The sequence below is a fragment of the Lathamus discolor genome, chromosome 1, assembly GCF_037157495.1.
Source record: "Lathamus discolor isolate bLatDis1 chromosome 1, bLatDis1.hap1, whole genome shotgun sequence".
NCBI lineage: Eukaryota > Metazoa > Chordata > Aves > Psittaciformes > Psittacidae > Lathamus > Lathamus discolor.
The window spans coordinates 101428868-101442392 of record NC_088884.1 but is presented as its reverse complement, the minus strand read 5'-3'; the positions used below and the strand labels follow the sequence as shown (position 1 = coordinate 101442392).

Sequence of the window (13525 nt, the reverse complement as noted above, 5' to 3'; positions counted from 1 at the left end):
AGCTGAAGTCTACCAATGGTATCTTAGCGTGCTCACTATTGCAGTGAGTACAGCTTGCTCCCGCATGATCTGTATTCAGGAAAAAAAGCACCAGATGCCTGTACCAGAAATAAACAGCTGTGATTGTTCAGGATGGAATCCTTGCTTCTCAAACTGTAGTTACATTTCTTGGTTGCCAAAGCATCCTACTTAAGTGTACTGAGATTTTATCAGCCTTGTAGTAAGGACTGCAATGCCATTCCACTTGCAATATTGCAAGTTAGGGTTGTGCATAGAGAGTAGTAAGAAGTTGTAAAGGATTGCTGTTTAATAACTGAAGTTGTATAGTGGAAGGTAAAGCTCACACAATTTTTTGATTCTCTGAATGAGTCTTTGCTGGTAGTAAAAGGGGCCTGGATATGAAAGTATAAAATATTACATCAGTCACCACAGTACTCCTGCATCTCTTGTATAGCACTGCATTTTGGTATAATGCAGGTAACAAGTCCCTTCTATTAAATTTATATCCAAATGGAAGACTAACAAAAGCTGCTCCCTCAGCATTGTTTGTTTCTGCCTCTATGGAGACATGAGGAAGACTCTTAGCAAGCTATTTTTGTAACCAGTTTCCTTATACCGTGCTGCCTATTTAATGTACAGGAGTCTGTGTAATTTGCTATCCACAAAGCATTTTTCTAGAATCCCATTGCATGCAAGATTCATGTGTGCTCTTCATCAGGTCAAATGTTTCAGTTGAACTTCAGGGATGATTGGAGCTGTGTTGTACCGGCCTGTACCTGACACATTGCTGTAATAAAGCTCCTACTGTAAGGATGGAGGAGAGGTCTCCAATTTAGTTGGTTTTGGGGTTTGGCTATTTTTTTTTTTTCCCCTAAACAGAGAGTAGTGACTTCCAAGTCAAGTTTTCTGAAGACAAGAAACTGGATACCATTCTTTATCCAGAGGGCACAGTGCATAACAAAATGTAAGTGAATTAGAGTAGAAGAGGCTTTTCTTACTACATAGAAAACAGCTTTTCCAAGAAAAAGCAGAGCACCCCCCAAAAAACAACAAAATAATAAGAAAAAGACCCCCAAAACACAAAACCAAAACCATGATCCATAACATCTAAGTTACTGTCTGACACAACTAAACTTAGTAGGTGCAGGGTATTTTTAACGAAGTGCAGTTTTACTTAGTGTTTAGGCTTCTCATGCTGGAAGACATGTAACAAAAGCAAAACCATGAAATAGGAGTTAGGTTTTTCAGTAACCACTAAGACAGCAAAATGAGTTAAAAATTAAGGACATACTCTACACCCTTACTCAAGTGAGATTAAGTAAAGGGCTGAAAGTGACCCTTACTGAGTTTTCAAGCCATGTATTTAATAAGTAAGGCAAACATAACCTTTAAGCCTTAATGAAGGAACAAATATGGTTAATGTAAGGATGGAGTATTTGCAAATGCACTTTATATATAAATTTGATTGGTCATGCTGTGGAATACACGTGTAGTAGTTTTCAGAAGACAGGGTGTCACTGACAGATTTCTGTTTATTTTGGAAATTCAGTAGCAATCCTTCATAGAAAGGTGTGTTCCTGTAAGCTACTGCAGTGAAAAAAAATAACTTTTCTCCCAGAAAGAACAAAGTAGAAATAGTGTGCACATGGAATAACTGCTCAGTAGTAAAATAACTCTGTAGCTTTCCAGAAATGCTGTGACAGAAGTAACCAAGATGCTTAACTAGCTGTTTTCCTACTAAAGTCCCTTCTGCACCATACCAAAGTTTTACACCAAATGCACCTAACTTCAGGTATTAAACCAGTTCCTTCAGTGTGAGGTTACTGAAAAGCTACTTGGCTTCCAGCAGCTCTGATCCTTCAGCTACTTCTACTACTACCTTGTATACATGCAGTGACTGAAGTGGAAGCCTACAGGCATTGTGAGCCTTTGGAAGCTGTTTCAGTTTAGAACTTGTCTATTACATGGATTAAAAGATACCTGGACTCAAGCATAGCTCAGCAGATTCTGATTCTGCAGAAGCTCAGTGAATTCCCTTTTCAGTGCAATCCTTAAAGTACTGAAAGCACACTCTTGTATTATTTACATTGCAGATACCCCTCTTCCATGAAGAGGGCAGCTGTATTCATGTGTCATTCCCACTCTATAGATTACTGCAACAGCAAGTCAAATTGCAAGAAAGTGAAGAGTTTAAATAAAATCTTTAATTGCTTATTTACAACAAAGGCAATGACTTGGCAAATTGAAAATTATGATTTGCACTTTCCCACTAAGTTCAGATACAGCAAATACAGTCACCTATAAAATATGCAGCCTAGTGAGTAAGGCGCGATATTTACATCACACTAGTACTGCAAAAAAAAAAAAACAAACCAACAAAACCCAAAGAAACCAAAAAGCACTTAGATGAATTTACTGGGACAGCCAGAAGTTAAACATTTATCCTGTAAATGCTAACAATGCTGGAAAAGAAACTTCAGGTGTCATTTAAAAGGTCAGTGTTGTAGTTTTTTGTCAAATTGCAAACATGCAACAGGAGTAAAAATCTGATAATGGGATAAAAACAACAGTCCTCTGATTCTGTCAGTTTTGCAAAATAACGTTTTCATACAAGCATACTTTGTCAGACATCTAATGCTGGTAACTCCAGTACTAGACTAGCTACTTATTTTTACCTTAGCAAAGGTCTTCTTTCTGGGGGTTGGTAGGAAAAATCACCTCTTACATTTGGATCCAGGCTATACTAGAAGCATAATACAGTAATCACACATACACACAAATTTATGAATACAAATTACTACAGACACATTGTCAAGGTATCCTGCTTTAACAGTTTAAAAAAAGAACAAACTTAAGTGTTAAATAATTTAATGCACAGCCCATTATTAAGAAAGCGGTTTTGGTTTGTAATTCCTTTTTGACATCCTTTATTCCCTCCCCCCATATTTTAAGGTAGTAACCATTACTCTTATTTTAGCAGGATAGGAAAAAAAGTCAAGTGTAAGGTATTAATCCAGAACCTATCATCTCAGCTGTCGCTGTTGAATGCAAAAGACAAATTATGAGCTACAAGGACAACAGATAACGCCAACCGTATGTGCTGGGCATGGAATTCCATAGCAAGGCCTGAAGGGAATGCTTGTATAGATGCTTCGCTGATGCTCTTTAATAATTAATCTTCATGAAGGGGTTTTACTTAGCTATGGGAAGGGGAAGGTGATGGCATCTGTACAGAAGTTTCCATTTCACCCACACTCCACTCAACATTGGAGCATGGAAGTTACCACTGTTAAGAGGACAACCAAAGCTAATACAAACACTTTTTGCTACTGCCCTCCTTAAATTACATTCTTGAAATTAAGTTTTTCTGTGACTAGCAGCACTTACACTTCATCTTTAGAAGACCAGAGTATTTGTTCAAATATTTATCTCGTATTAAGAAAAGTCAGCATAATTTTGACACGTTGTGTAAGCGTTTAGCAGTTTAAGGAGTTGATTCTTAAATGTATGCAGAAACGGTTCCAGTGTGCGTGGTTTATACTCATGGGGTACTCACAGGTACATCCATTATTGGTTCTGAATTCAGCTGTCAGTTGCAGCCATATCCTCTTCTGTCCGCACAGCAGCTTTTCCAAGCTTTTCAAACTTCCATCACTACGAGTATATGTTAACAGAATATGTGTGGCAAGTATCTAACAGACTCCTTCACACATTCAAAGAAAAGGCGAGTCTAACTTTTATCCAAAGCTTTCTCTGATAAATTGTGCTCTAGTTCAGGTGACTCCTCAGCATCTTGAACAGCATTAGTGTTATAAATACCATCAACTGCAGGGGCTGTCGTCGGTGTTGTGAGAGGTGTCACAGTGTGTCCAAACCCCTGGTAGTGGCCCATGGGGGAAGATGGCATTGAAGAAGCATCTGAAATTGGGTCTTGAGTAGATGAAGACAGTAAACTCGTATGCTCATTTTGTTCATGATCCTCAGCAAAAAACATTTTCCTTGGCTGGCCCAAAACTGTCCTTCCTAGAATTATGCCAAATGAAAATACTTTTTAATACTTTCAGCACTATACCAAGGTCTTTGAACACATCAACTCTAAAACAGGCATGTTAAATTAGAAGATGAGGCTTTGTCTTGTAAGAGTTTTATATGGACATAGTTAGCTTTAATAAATAAAAGGATGTCTTTCCAATAAAAAAACAAAAAAATTAAGCTGAAAATACACCTGCTGTTAACAGATCATTCAGATCAGCCTGTAACTTACCAACATTTCGAACCTGTTCTGATATATCTGCCCTTATATCAGAAATATCCCACATTGCAAGGAAAGAGTCAAAGCACGACCCTTCTTCTGCTTCTTGAACGTAAGGTTTGTAGGAAAAACTGTAGTGATGTGCAATAGCTGCCAGGAACATCTCAACACAAATGATAAAATCCTGCAATGAGAGGGAGATACTGATTTAATCATTCGTAACTGCAGAAAAATAGTTCTGGGTTTCTTCGGTAACTGAAAGACTGCAATTGGCTTGGGATACTGGCATCAGCTATTTTTCCACCGGAGGCAGGATATTCTTGGCAGGCTTTGGAGAGCCACATGTACTATATACATACAGGAATCAGTTCTTGCCTGAGGGACTGACTTGCTGGAAGCAAATACTCAACAAGCAGCAGCTCTGCAATGAATTCTTGCAAGAAGAAATGCAAGAAGTATTTAACTGGGGTACATTCCTTCTGCCCAACACATGGAAATAAAAAGTGTTGAGCGTAAAACTCACTTGGGGTGACTGGCTGAAACTCAGTCTAAGTTACACTAAATTAAAGTACAAATCTATCCTGTGTTAATTAAAGTGAGCATGACAATATTTGCTTGAGATCAGCTATGTCACCCTATATACAGCCATTCATAAGAAGTCATTGTCTGCTCCTACCTGTAGGCCCGTGGCTACAGCTTCCACACTTTGCCATTCCCAGGTGTGTTTCTCAGAAATAACGCCAACTTTCACCAACAATGCAATAAGCACAGCTTGCCTACAAAGATTATTTTAATATATTATTATTGTTGCTGTTGTAACAGTAGTGCCAAAACCCCTGCAAATAAAGCTGGTAAATGAGGCCTGTTTGTATGCACACACAGGAAGAACCTTACAAAACCCACACTGTTTATGTATTTAGATTTTAAGAGGAAGAAAACTGACTTAAAAGAGATGTCATTCATCTGTGGTCCTAACGATCACCTGAGAACATAACCAAAGAAGAGTCTGTTGTTTCAGTTAGTTATTAGAACAAGTTGCTTCTCTTTCAGGGTGTAACTGCAGCCCACAGTGTAATGTTCAGATCAAATGCACTTATTCATTAGCAGCCAATTGTGAGCTATGCTTAAACAGTAATTCATTGTTAACTGACAGTCACTTTGAAAACCAGTTGGCTTTTTCTTTTTTTACTTCAAAAAAATTATTCTTTTCTTTTGAAATAACTGCAAGTGAAAATTCTAAAACAAACTATGTTCTTGAGCATCACCTTACAAAATACCAAGTCTGAAAAATAATCTCAAGTGAACAAGACTGCTGTGTCCAATGTATAAGCACCCTTTCCCCCCCTCACAACACTTTCCTAGTATTATGGGTAGATTTTTTGAGGGCTCTAAACTCAGTAACAATACAGCTTTTTTTTAGCTCTTTTATGATCCACCCTGAGAGCAAGAAGTAATGAGTAAATAATTCACTTACCAGAAAGAAACAAAAACTACCATCTTCACACAGAGGAACTTGCCAACAGGTTGGATAGGGTTCAGTTCGTCACGTAGCACTTTATAAAACAGCACCAGGCAATACATAGCAAACTAACAAGACAATGAAAAAAAGCTTTCAAAATCCTTGTCTATTTTGTGAGGGAGTTGTTTTACAGCATCTCTTCAGTTAAAGAATATATCACAGCACAACACAAAAAGCTATCTATTTTAGACAAGAGGCTCTGAATGTATGCAATCTTTGCCTTGCTGTTTTAAAGCAGACCTCTTTTTTTTCCTGGAATTGTATTTCTGAAATTCATGGTATTGGCAGACAAAGGTCATCTGTCTACACACTCAAGCAAAGCATAGGAAGGTCCCATAAAATCTTCTCAATGCCAAGCTAGGGAAATGGAACAAAAAGTACATGTTCTTTCAGCCTTCTGTTAGGAACACCTCAAATGTTGCCTCTTTATGAGAGATGAGGCAATGAAAGCAATCTTCACTGCAAATCTGAACGTGTTTTCTATTAATGACAACTGCAAGCAACTAAACTGATGTATAGCCAAACCTAAGGAATCTATCTGCCCTTTTCACACATATTCTCCTAGCGTCTTACTATCAAGTTTCTTCAAGCAATCATGTCAACCAGTACATATAGAAGTACGCGCAGCTGCTGGGGGTGTTGTCACAGCAGAAAGAAATTAGAACACCTTCTGTGACAGCCACACATCAAACACAGGGGTGGCAGTAGGAGGAGAATGCCCTTTCTAGATGGGATGTTACGCTGTTCTGAGTCCTGCTGCTATGGCCAGGAGAAGGAAGAAGTTTAGTGACTAGAAGGCTACTAAGTAGCAAGGAGCCAGAGCTGCTGCTCTTCTTGGAATAGCTCATGTATAACATGCCCCAGGTCAAGCAGAAAATTATACCTCTGCATTCCCAGCAAGCCACTAAATGCAATCCCTGACCTCCAGAAATGAAATTTTCAAGTCCAGGGGCTGACATCTTACTCTTACCCTGACATCATCTGGCAGCTGAACCAACACCACAAGGTGTCAGGCGGGCCAGAATCTCCACACTGAATACACAGTTCCTTTTCTTTTTTCTCTGTCAATATTGTTACCACCAGCTTTTAACACAGTATTTTTAAGGCAGCCAGTGCTGTGTGCTGGGAGGAAGCTACATGAGTGGGTGAAGTTACCTCTTCTGCAGAGACAAGTCTGCAGCTCTAACATGCCTAGGCCACAACAGTTCACTCATCAAACAGTTCAGGGTAGAGAGGTGGGACACTACTGCTTTATAGAACTTCATAGTTAAAAATAAGAAAGGATTTAGATTATCTGTTTTCCTAATATTTTGCATATATAATATTTAACAGATAGTAACTTTGATTTACAGTGAGAAATAGCCTACCCATAAGAACTGCCAGGCATTAACAAAATTCCTGTCAACAGTTCACACAGAAGACTCACGTAACACTAATACAATAGGTTAAAAGAGCAGAAAGATGCGCTCTTGATACTCACTAGCTGTGACATGTTGTTAAGTATAACCAAGTAAGTCCAGGCATTGTTGAAGCTGAAATTTCCTTCATCGTACACTCCCACTAGTTCACAAATTCTGAAAGAATTTTTAGAGTTAAAAACTACACAGTAAAAGATCGGTTTCTTTAAGTGCTGTATCTTCATTACACCCATCAACTGTCAGAATCCAAAATCTCTTTTGGAACTCAAATATAGGCATTGGGGGATATGCACAATAAATCACTCTCCAGCAGCATATGGCATAGGAAATGCATACTGTATTTTCCATAGACAAAACAGCATTTCAACGCGATTCAATTAAGTCAACAATTAAACATTATGGGTTTTTAACTTTTTTGCTTTTAACTGTTAGAGAACACCTACAGCCAATATTTATATGGATATTCTTTGGGAGTAGCAATTTTTTCCACAGTCCCACAGAATTACAGAATTAACAATAATGACCATCAATACGGAGTTCATGATATTAAGCTTTCAGCACCAACATGCATTAGCTGCCTGCTATTCCTTTATAACAACAGGTTATACAACACGTATGATGGCACAGTCAGGTCTGTCACACACAAAGTTTAATTAAATTTAAAAAGTTCCATGAGCCTGACTTTAAAAATACCAACTGTTGAAGTCAGGGAGAAAAGGGAGAAGTAAAAAAAAAACAAAACAAAAAACCTCTAAAAATTGAGAGATCATTAAAATGTTTTTTCCTACACCAACAGCACTTAACATTCTCTCCCACTGCTATCAGCAGCAGGCATTAAGTATTTATTTCAATTCTGCAAATAGTCATTTGCTATAGGGAAGTCATAAAGAAATCATAGATTGATTCAAATTGTTGGGACACATTAAGCATGTAACACAATGAGTCTGCTTTCAAACTGCCTCAGTTCAATAAAAAGGGCATGAAAATTCTTTCCAGCATAACTGAAAATTGTATCCTGAAGATCAATATTAATTATTTATGAGCGTACTTACAAAGCAATAATGGTAGTAAATGGTCTGACAACAGTGTACTGCAAAACACCCAGTTTGCATCTAAATAATAAAACTCTGCAAGAGAAAAACAAAATTCATTGTACAAGAATTTAAGAACAATTCATTTATGGAAGTGTCCTGCTCTCAGCAGTTAAACTGAATTTTTATTTCATGGTACTTTCAACTTCTGCTTCCAGGACTTCAGGTACTACAGTTACAGTGTGTATATGCACATTACAAAAAACCCTAGACTTTTATAGATACCTAACAGGAAATATTCAATGATTCACCTTTTAGGCATGGAAAACTTCTTTCTGGGCTAAACAAAAAAGAAAGCAATTTTCACTGTGCTTGAAGGCATTTAAGAATGACTTACTTTCATGGTTTTTCTTTAATATTTTAAAGAGCTTTATCAAAATCTCTTAAGAGATGCTTATCAGATTAAGCATGCAGAAACAAACAGTTCAGGGGCATATGGCCTTCTGTCCTTCACCTGGGGAAGTAAAAGCAATAGGCTATCTGGTCTACATAAAGGTTTTGGCAAACATTATACTGATGGCAAAGGAAGCAAATTCAAGGGGACCTTTTTCCAATACTTTTCAAAAACCGGAAGTTTCCTTCAGCACCACCTGAGTTAATGCATGTTAGAAATAAGTGTGATTAATACAGTGTTTTACAGCTAAACGAAACATGTTTACAGCTGCTTTCAGTAGGCAATCATAGTTGATAAACTCTGCCAAGCAACAAAATTTATACTACTAAATATGAAACAAAACATTTGTATCTGATTACACAGGTTAAAATGGTAAGATGTCATCATATACTCACTCTCCCATAGCCCACGACGGACAACAACATAGAGGTGGCAAATGTCTCTGCTGATCTTTTGCTTCTATTATTAATACGAGGTTTGGATACCGGTTGGTTAGATAATTTGAAAGAAAAACCATAAAGTTATAGATGACATAAGCTTCATAGCATTCTCGACATGTATCCACATATATTGCAATGTTGGGGTATTTCAAAGCTATCCACTGTAAGAAGAGAGGTACATAAAAGATTACACGCAAGAAAGACCAAAGTGATTCCAATGACAACATTGGCTGGCTAGTTCAGCAAGCAATACTTCATCAGGCAGCAGGCACTAATTAAACAGGGCTTGAAGCATTTGGCTGATGAGAGTGTGATGCTACAGCTAAAAAAATAATGTTCTGTAGAAATACTAGTACATTTTCAGGTTTTATCTCTGCTGCTTCAAATGCTTACAGCACTGTGCAGGAGATGCTCTGTATCTTTGACCACACAATTCAGTCGTTCATTTAAAAAGTAACTAAGGAGATGGCTCTTACACATAACCTTCTCCTGTCAAGAGACAAGATAGAACTGTTTCCCCAGATTCACATATTTGTTGTCAATATGGGTTTGAAAACTACGTTTTTAGTCTGACAGTACAGAGCTGATTTATTTTGGTTTCTAACATGTAAATGTTTGTTCTGGCATATTTGCAAAATATAGAAGAGTGTAACAGATTAGCCTTAAAGTGGCAGTCATTCCTCCAAACCAGAATGTCAGACAGAAAAGTGATTTGGGGTCATTTGTCTATTCTTTTTTCTCAGGTTGTTTTTTCTTTCTTCAGAACTGTGATTATGCATCAGCTGTCAGAGCATCCAATTTTGAGTATCACACTGAAACTGTTCAGTGCAACCTGTCCTACTGGTTTTGATTTTTGTTTGGTTGGGGGGGTGTGGTGTGTGCATGTTAAAGAGGCAGGTATTTGAGTTTACGTTGCTTCCCTAGGTTGTAACAGAGCAAATGTGACTTCTCTGACCGTCTTAACAGAACTACAAAGAAGATGCTACACATCCTTATCACGGTTAAGAAATACTAGAGATGACAGATGGTGCAAAACCTTTGTGGAAGTTGCAATACTGCAATCAGTAAACTGAGAATACAGCATTTGAATCCAGGAATTTTATGTTCAGCTCAGATTAAGCACTCTAGGAGGACACCACATATGCAGCAAAGGTCATAAGATCCAGCAGCCTGAAGAAAGATTTCAGTATGTCAGAAATGTCCCTGAATGCCTGGCTAGAGCTCATATACTTAGCAGGTAATTTTCTTCCAAAGGAAAATTCTGTACTTCAGACTGAAATATCAGCCTGAGGTACTTGATATTCCCCATAGGAAACAGGTAAAGTTTTGTTCCCCACTCTCCTTCACTCTGAAGATTTCTCTAAATCCCAGTCTTTCAAACATAAAAAATAGCATACATAGGATGACACTTCAGAAACACTCAGGAGATTGGGGGGGGGGGGTGGGGGGGTGTTGGAGGGGGAATAAAAACAAAAAACAAAACAAAACTATCAAAGGAAAAGTTCCTGGAAAGCTGTCTTTTATGGAGGAGACAAGTATTTGCAATGTCAGGAGGTGATGACAACCTGTAAACACACATCCTGCACAGTCCGCAGGTTTAGTATGTTGCTTAGCCCAGGCTGAAATCATCTCCACAGGTGACATATTTACATGAACCATATCTGCTATGCCCAATTCTATGGCATAAAATACCAAGAATGAATTTTTTTGTGGGACCTTATCCTTTGCCTCCTGAAGCAAAAAGGAAGAATTTTAGCAATAAGCACAATTTGGGAAAGAAAAGTAAGGCACTGAGTTTTGAGACAGTACTTGGATCACTCTGTTTTCCGGTTCAGCTGTGACTGAAGATGGAAGGACCAAAAGCAGGCTCTTGTCATGCCCCTTTCCACAACTGGCATAAATGATACTCAAGGGCCAGGTTTAAAAGGGGTTAGCAAAAGCAATCCCACAAACTCCACAAGAAGAATGTAGTATCACTAGAACGAGACTTCTGACATACTCCATAAATAAGAATGCCCAGACATTTCTAGGACTACAACTCTCCATGCAGCATAGCTTCTGCTAACTGCGACATTGTTTTCCCCTCACTGCCCCAGCAAACAGAATTTTATTAAGCTGTTAACAGTAAGAGAACACTTACACTGTCTAAACTGTAAATCGGCACCATCCATAGAATCCTGTTGCAACAAAAGAACATTTAATATTACTAGAAGTATTTTTAGTCTGAATTAAATTCAACATTTGTAGCAAAGGTAAAATGGGAGCTGTTACCTTATTATTGGTTTCTGTAATTCAGGTTGAGTATAATGGACTAAGTGTTGCAGTATTCCCCAGAGAGATATTGGTATAGTCATTAGTAGAAATATCCCAGCAATAAACCATGCCTTGGTATGAATTCCAACCTTACAAAGAAAAAGAACAATGCAACATCAAAGTTTTAGTACTAAAAAGTTTTACTAGTATGACAAGAAAAATAATTTATCTTTTTTTATGTCAATAAAGTTTTAAGATGTCCATTAAGTACATATCCCCAATATTAAGTTTAGTTTTTCTAACAAAAAACAAGTCTCCCTTGCAATTTGTGGTTGTGGCTTAGAAAAGATAAGAAATCTTGCAGAACCAAACAAAACCATCACCAATAAACACAAAACATTCTACAGAAGCACAGTGATGCTCAGTATTTATTTTTGCTGAAAGCCACAACCGATTCCTTGCTTCAGGTCTGGAACTTGTCTCAGCTCAGTGCTTCATTACAAAGTTCCTGAAAGCTTGTGGATTTAAAGTATTTTTAGCTTTAAAATCAAGTTCCAAGTAGCAAACAGTTTTGACTAGTTACATTTAACAATCCGAAATAGACATGTGTGCATACATATGTATATGTCTGCTAAAACACAGGGCTACAATTGGAAACCAACACTCTGAAAAAGTAACTATATTAATAATCCTAAGTACCAAAACCTGAGAAACATAGTAGATTCTTCTCAAACACTTTTTTTTTTTGGTTGAGAATTTCTTCTCCGATTCCCTACTGCACGTCAACGTCCCAAGTCTTCTGTCGATTTCTGGTTCCAAGATCACTTCTGAGTAGTTTCGCTACCAGTATCAGATGTAATGATTTTGAAATCTCAGACAGCACTTCAATACACATATCCATTATGTTCAACATACAAAAGCATCAGAACAGGGTTTCAAAATCAGAAATTTAACACACACTCAAGACAGATTTTACTGTCAAGTGATTAAAATCATACAATGAAAGAGCTCACCTCCTGCAGAACAAGCCTGTATTGAACTGGACAATGCATATTTTTTAAGGTTAAAATTTTACTTTCTGTTAGAAAAGTAATCCTATCATATGTGTGAATCATACACTACCTATTATGCCATACTACGGTACCACCAGCATGGAAACGGGGCTTCTGTATCTACCACCTCAGTTCTCCCTGATCAGACAGAGCTACCCAAGATACTAGGTTGCGACTGCCCGCGTTACTACTACCAAGTGTTAAAACCTAAGTTCTGGGCAGGGCAAAGCTCCAGCCGGTCTCCTGTATCGACCGACTCCAGCTTCTTCAACATCATACCAACTGTTTAAACACTATTATTGAACCGGAAGGAGAACGAATTCCCGTCCCGTTCCATCTTGCTTCGTTCGTGCTTTACCAGCACTGCAAGCGCACATACTGGCGCCCCGCACTTCTCCAAGCCACCCTCTTCCTCGCTGGGTCGGCACCCGGCTCTGAAGCGCGCTGCCAGCGGAGCCCCGGAGCTGCCCGCCGGCCCCGGCCCTCACCTCCAGCTTCTGCAGCTCCCACACGCAGAGCGGCACGACCACCAGCAGCCCCACGATGTACAGCAGCACCACCAGCGGGCGGATCCACCGCCGCCAGTTCCCGCAGGTGCACGGCATGGCCGCGGCGACGCTGCCCCGCCGGACCAGGCGGCTCCTCGCACCCAAACGGCGCTCGCGGCGCCTCAGCGGGCCGGCGCCGGGCCCGGCAGCCCCCGCGGGGCGCGCATCACGAGCGGGGCCACCCACACACGCCGCGGGCTGGCATCGGCTGCCAGCTCCGCTCCGCACCCCACCGCCGCTCAGCCCAACCCGGCCCTGCCCCGGCCCGCCTCAGCGCGGCCCCGCCCCGCGGCGCTTCCGCCCGGCAGCACTTCCTGCTGCCCCGCCCAGCCTCAGCGGCCGCGCCGATTGCCCGCTCGCCCTGCCTATTGCGGGCACCCCGCCCACCGCTGGCCGCGCCGGGGGCAGCGGCCGGTAACGGCGCGCCCGTGCCCTCCCCGGAAGGATGGGCGAATGGTCTCTTCCGGTCGGTGCGTGCGTGTGTGCCGTCCTGGTCTCCCCTCCCTCTTCCCTTCCAGCAATGGTCTCGCCCGCGGGGGGGGGGGGGTCGGTCGCTGG

The 13525-nt window shown here is 40.0% G+C and overlaps 1 protein-coding gene across 1 annotated transcript; it reads right to left on the bottom strand.

The window, feature by feature from the left end:
• Window positions 1-2182: 2182 nt before the first annotated feature.
• On the bottom strand, window positions 2183-13262 carry TMEM184C (transmembrane protein 184C). Its single transcript, XM_065688311.1, has 10 exons — window positions 12908-13262; window positions 11386-11516; window positions 11255-11291; window positions 9070-9275; window positions 8242-8316; window positions 7252-7345; window positions 5727-5839; window positions 4929-5028; window positions 4265-4436; window positions 2183-4023 (listed from the first exon to the last, which is right to left on the bottom strand). Exons 1-10 carry the CDS (start codon window positions 13022-13024, stop codon window positions 3731-3733), a joined length of 1338 nt encoding a protein of 445 aa, XP_065544383.1. The 5' UTR covers window positions 13025-13262; the 3' UTR covers window positions 2183-3730.
• Window positions 13263-13525: the final 263 nt, after the last annotated feature.

Excerpts from the sequence above, each read along its gene's own strand:
- TMEM184C (XM_065688311.1), bottom strand. The coding sequence starts at position 13,024 with ATGCCGTGCACCTGCGGGAACTGGCGGCGGTGGATCCGCCCGCTGGTG. Across the intron at positions 11,517-12,907 it reads GGGAGCTGCAGAAGCTGGAG|GTTGGAATTCATACCAAGGC; the intron begins GTGAGGGCCGGG and ends TTTCTTTGTAAG. Across the intron at positions 4,024-4,264 it reads AGAACAGGTTCGAAATGTTG|GAAGGACAGTTTTGGGCCAG; the intron begins GTAAGTTACAGG and ends GCATAATTCTAG.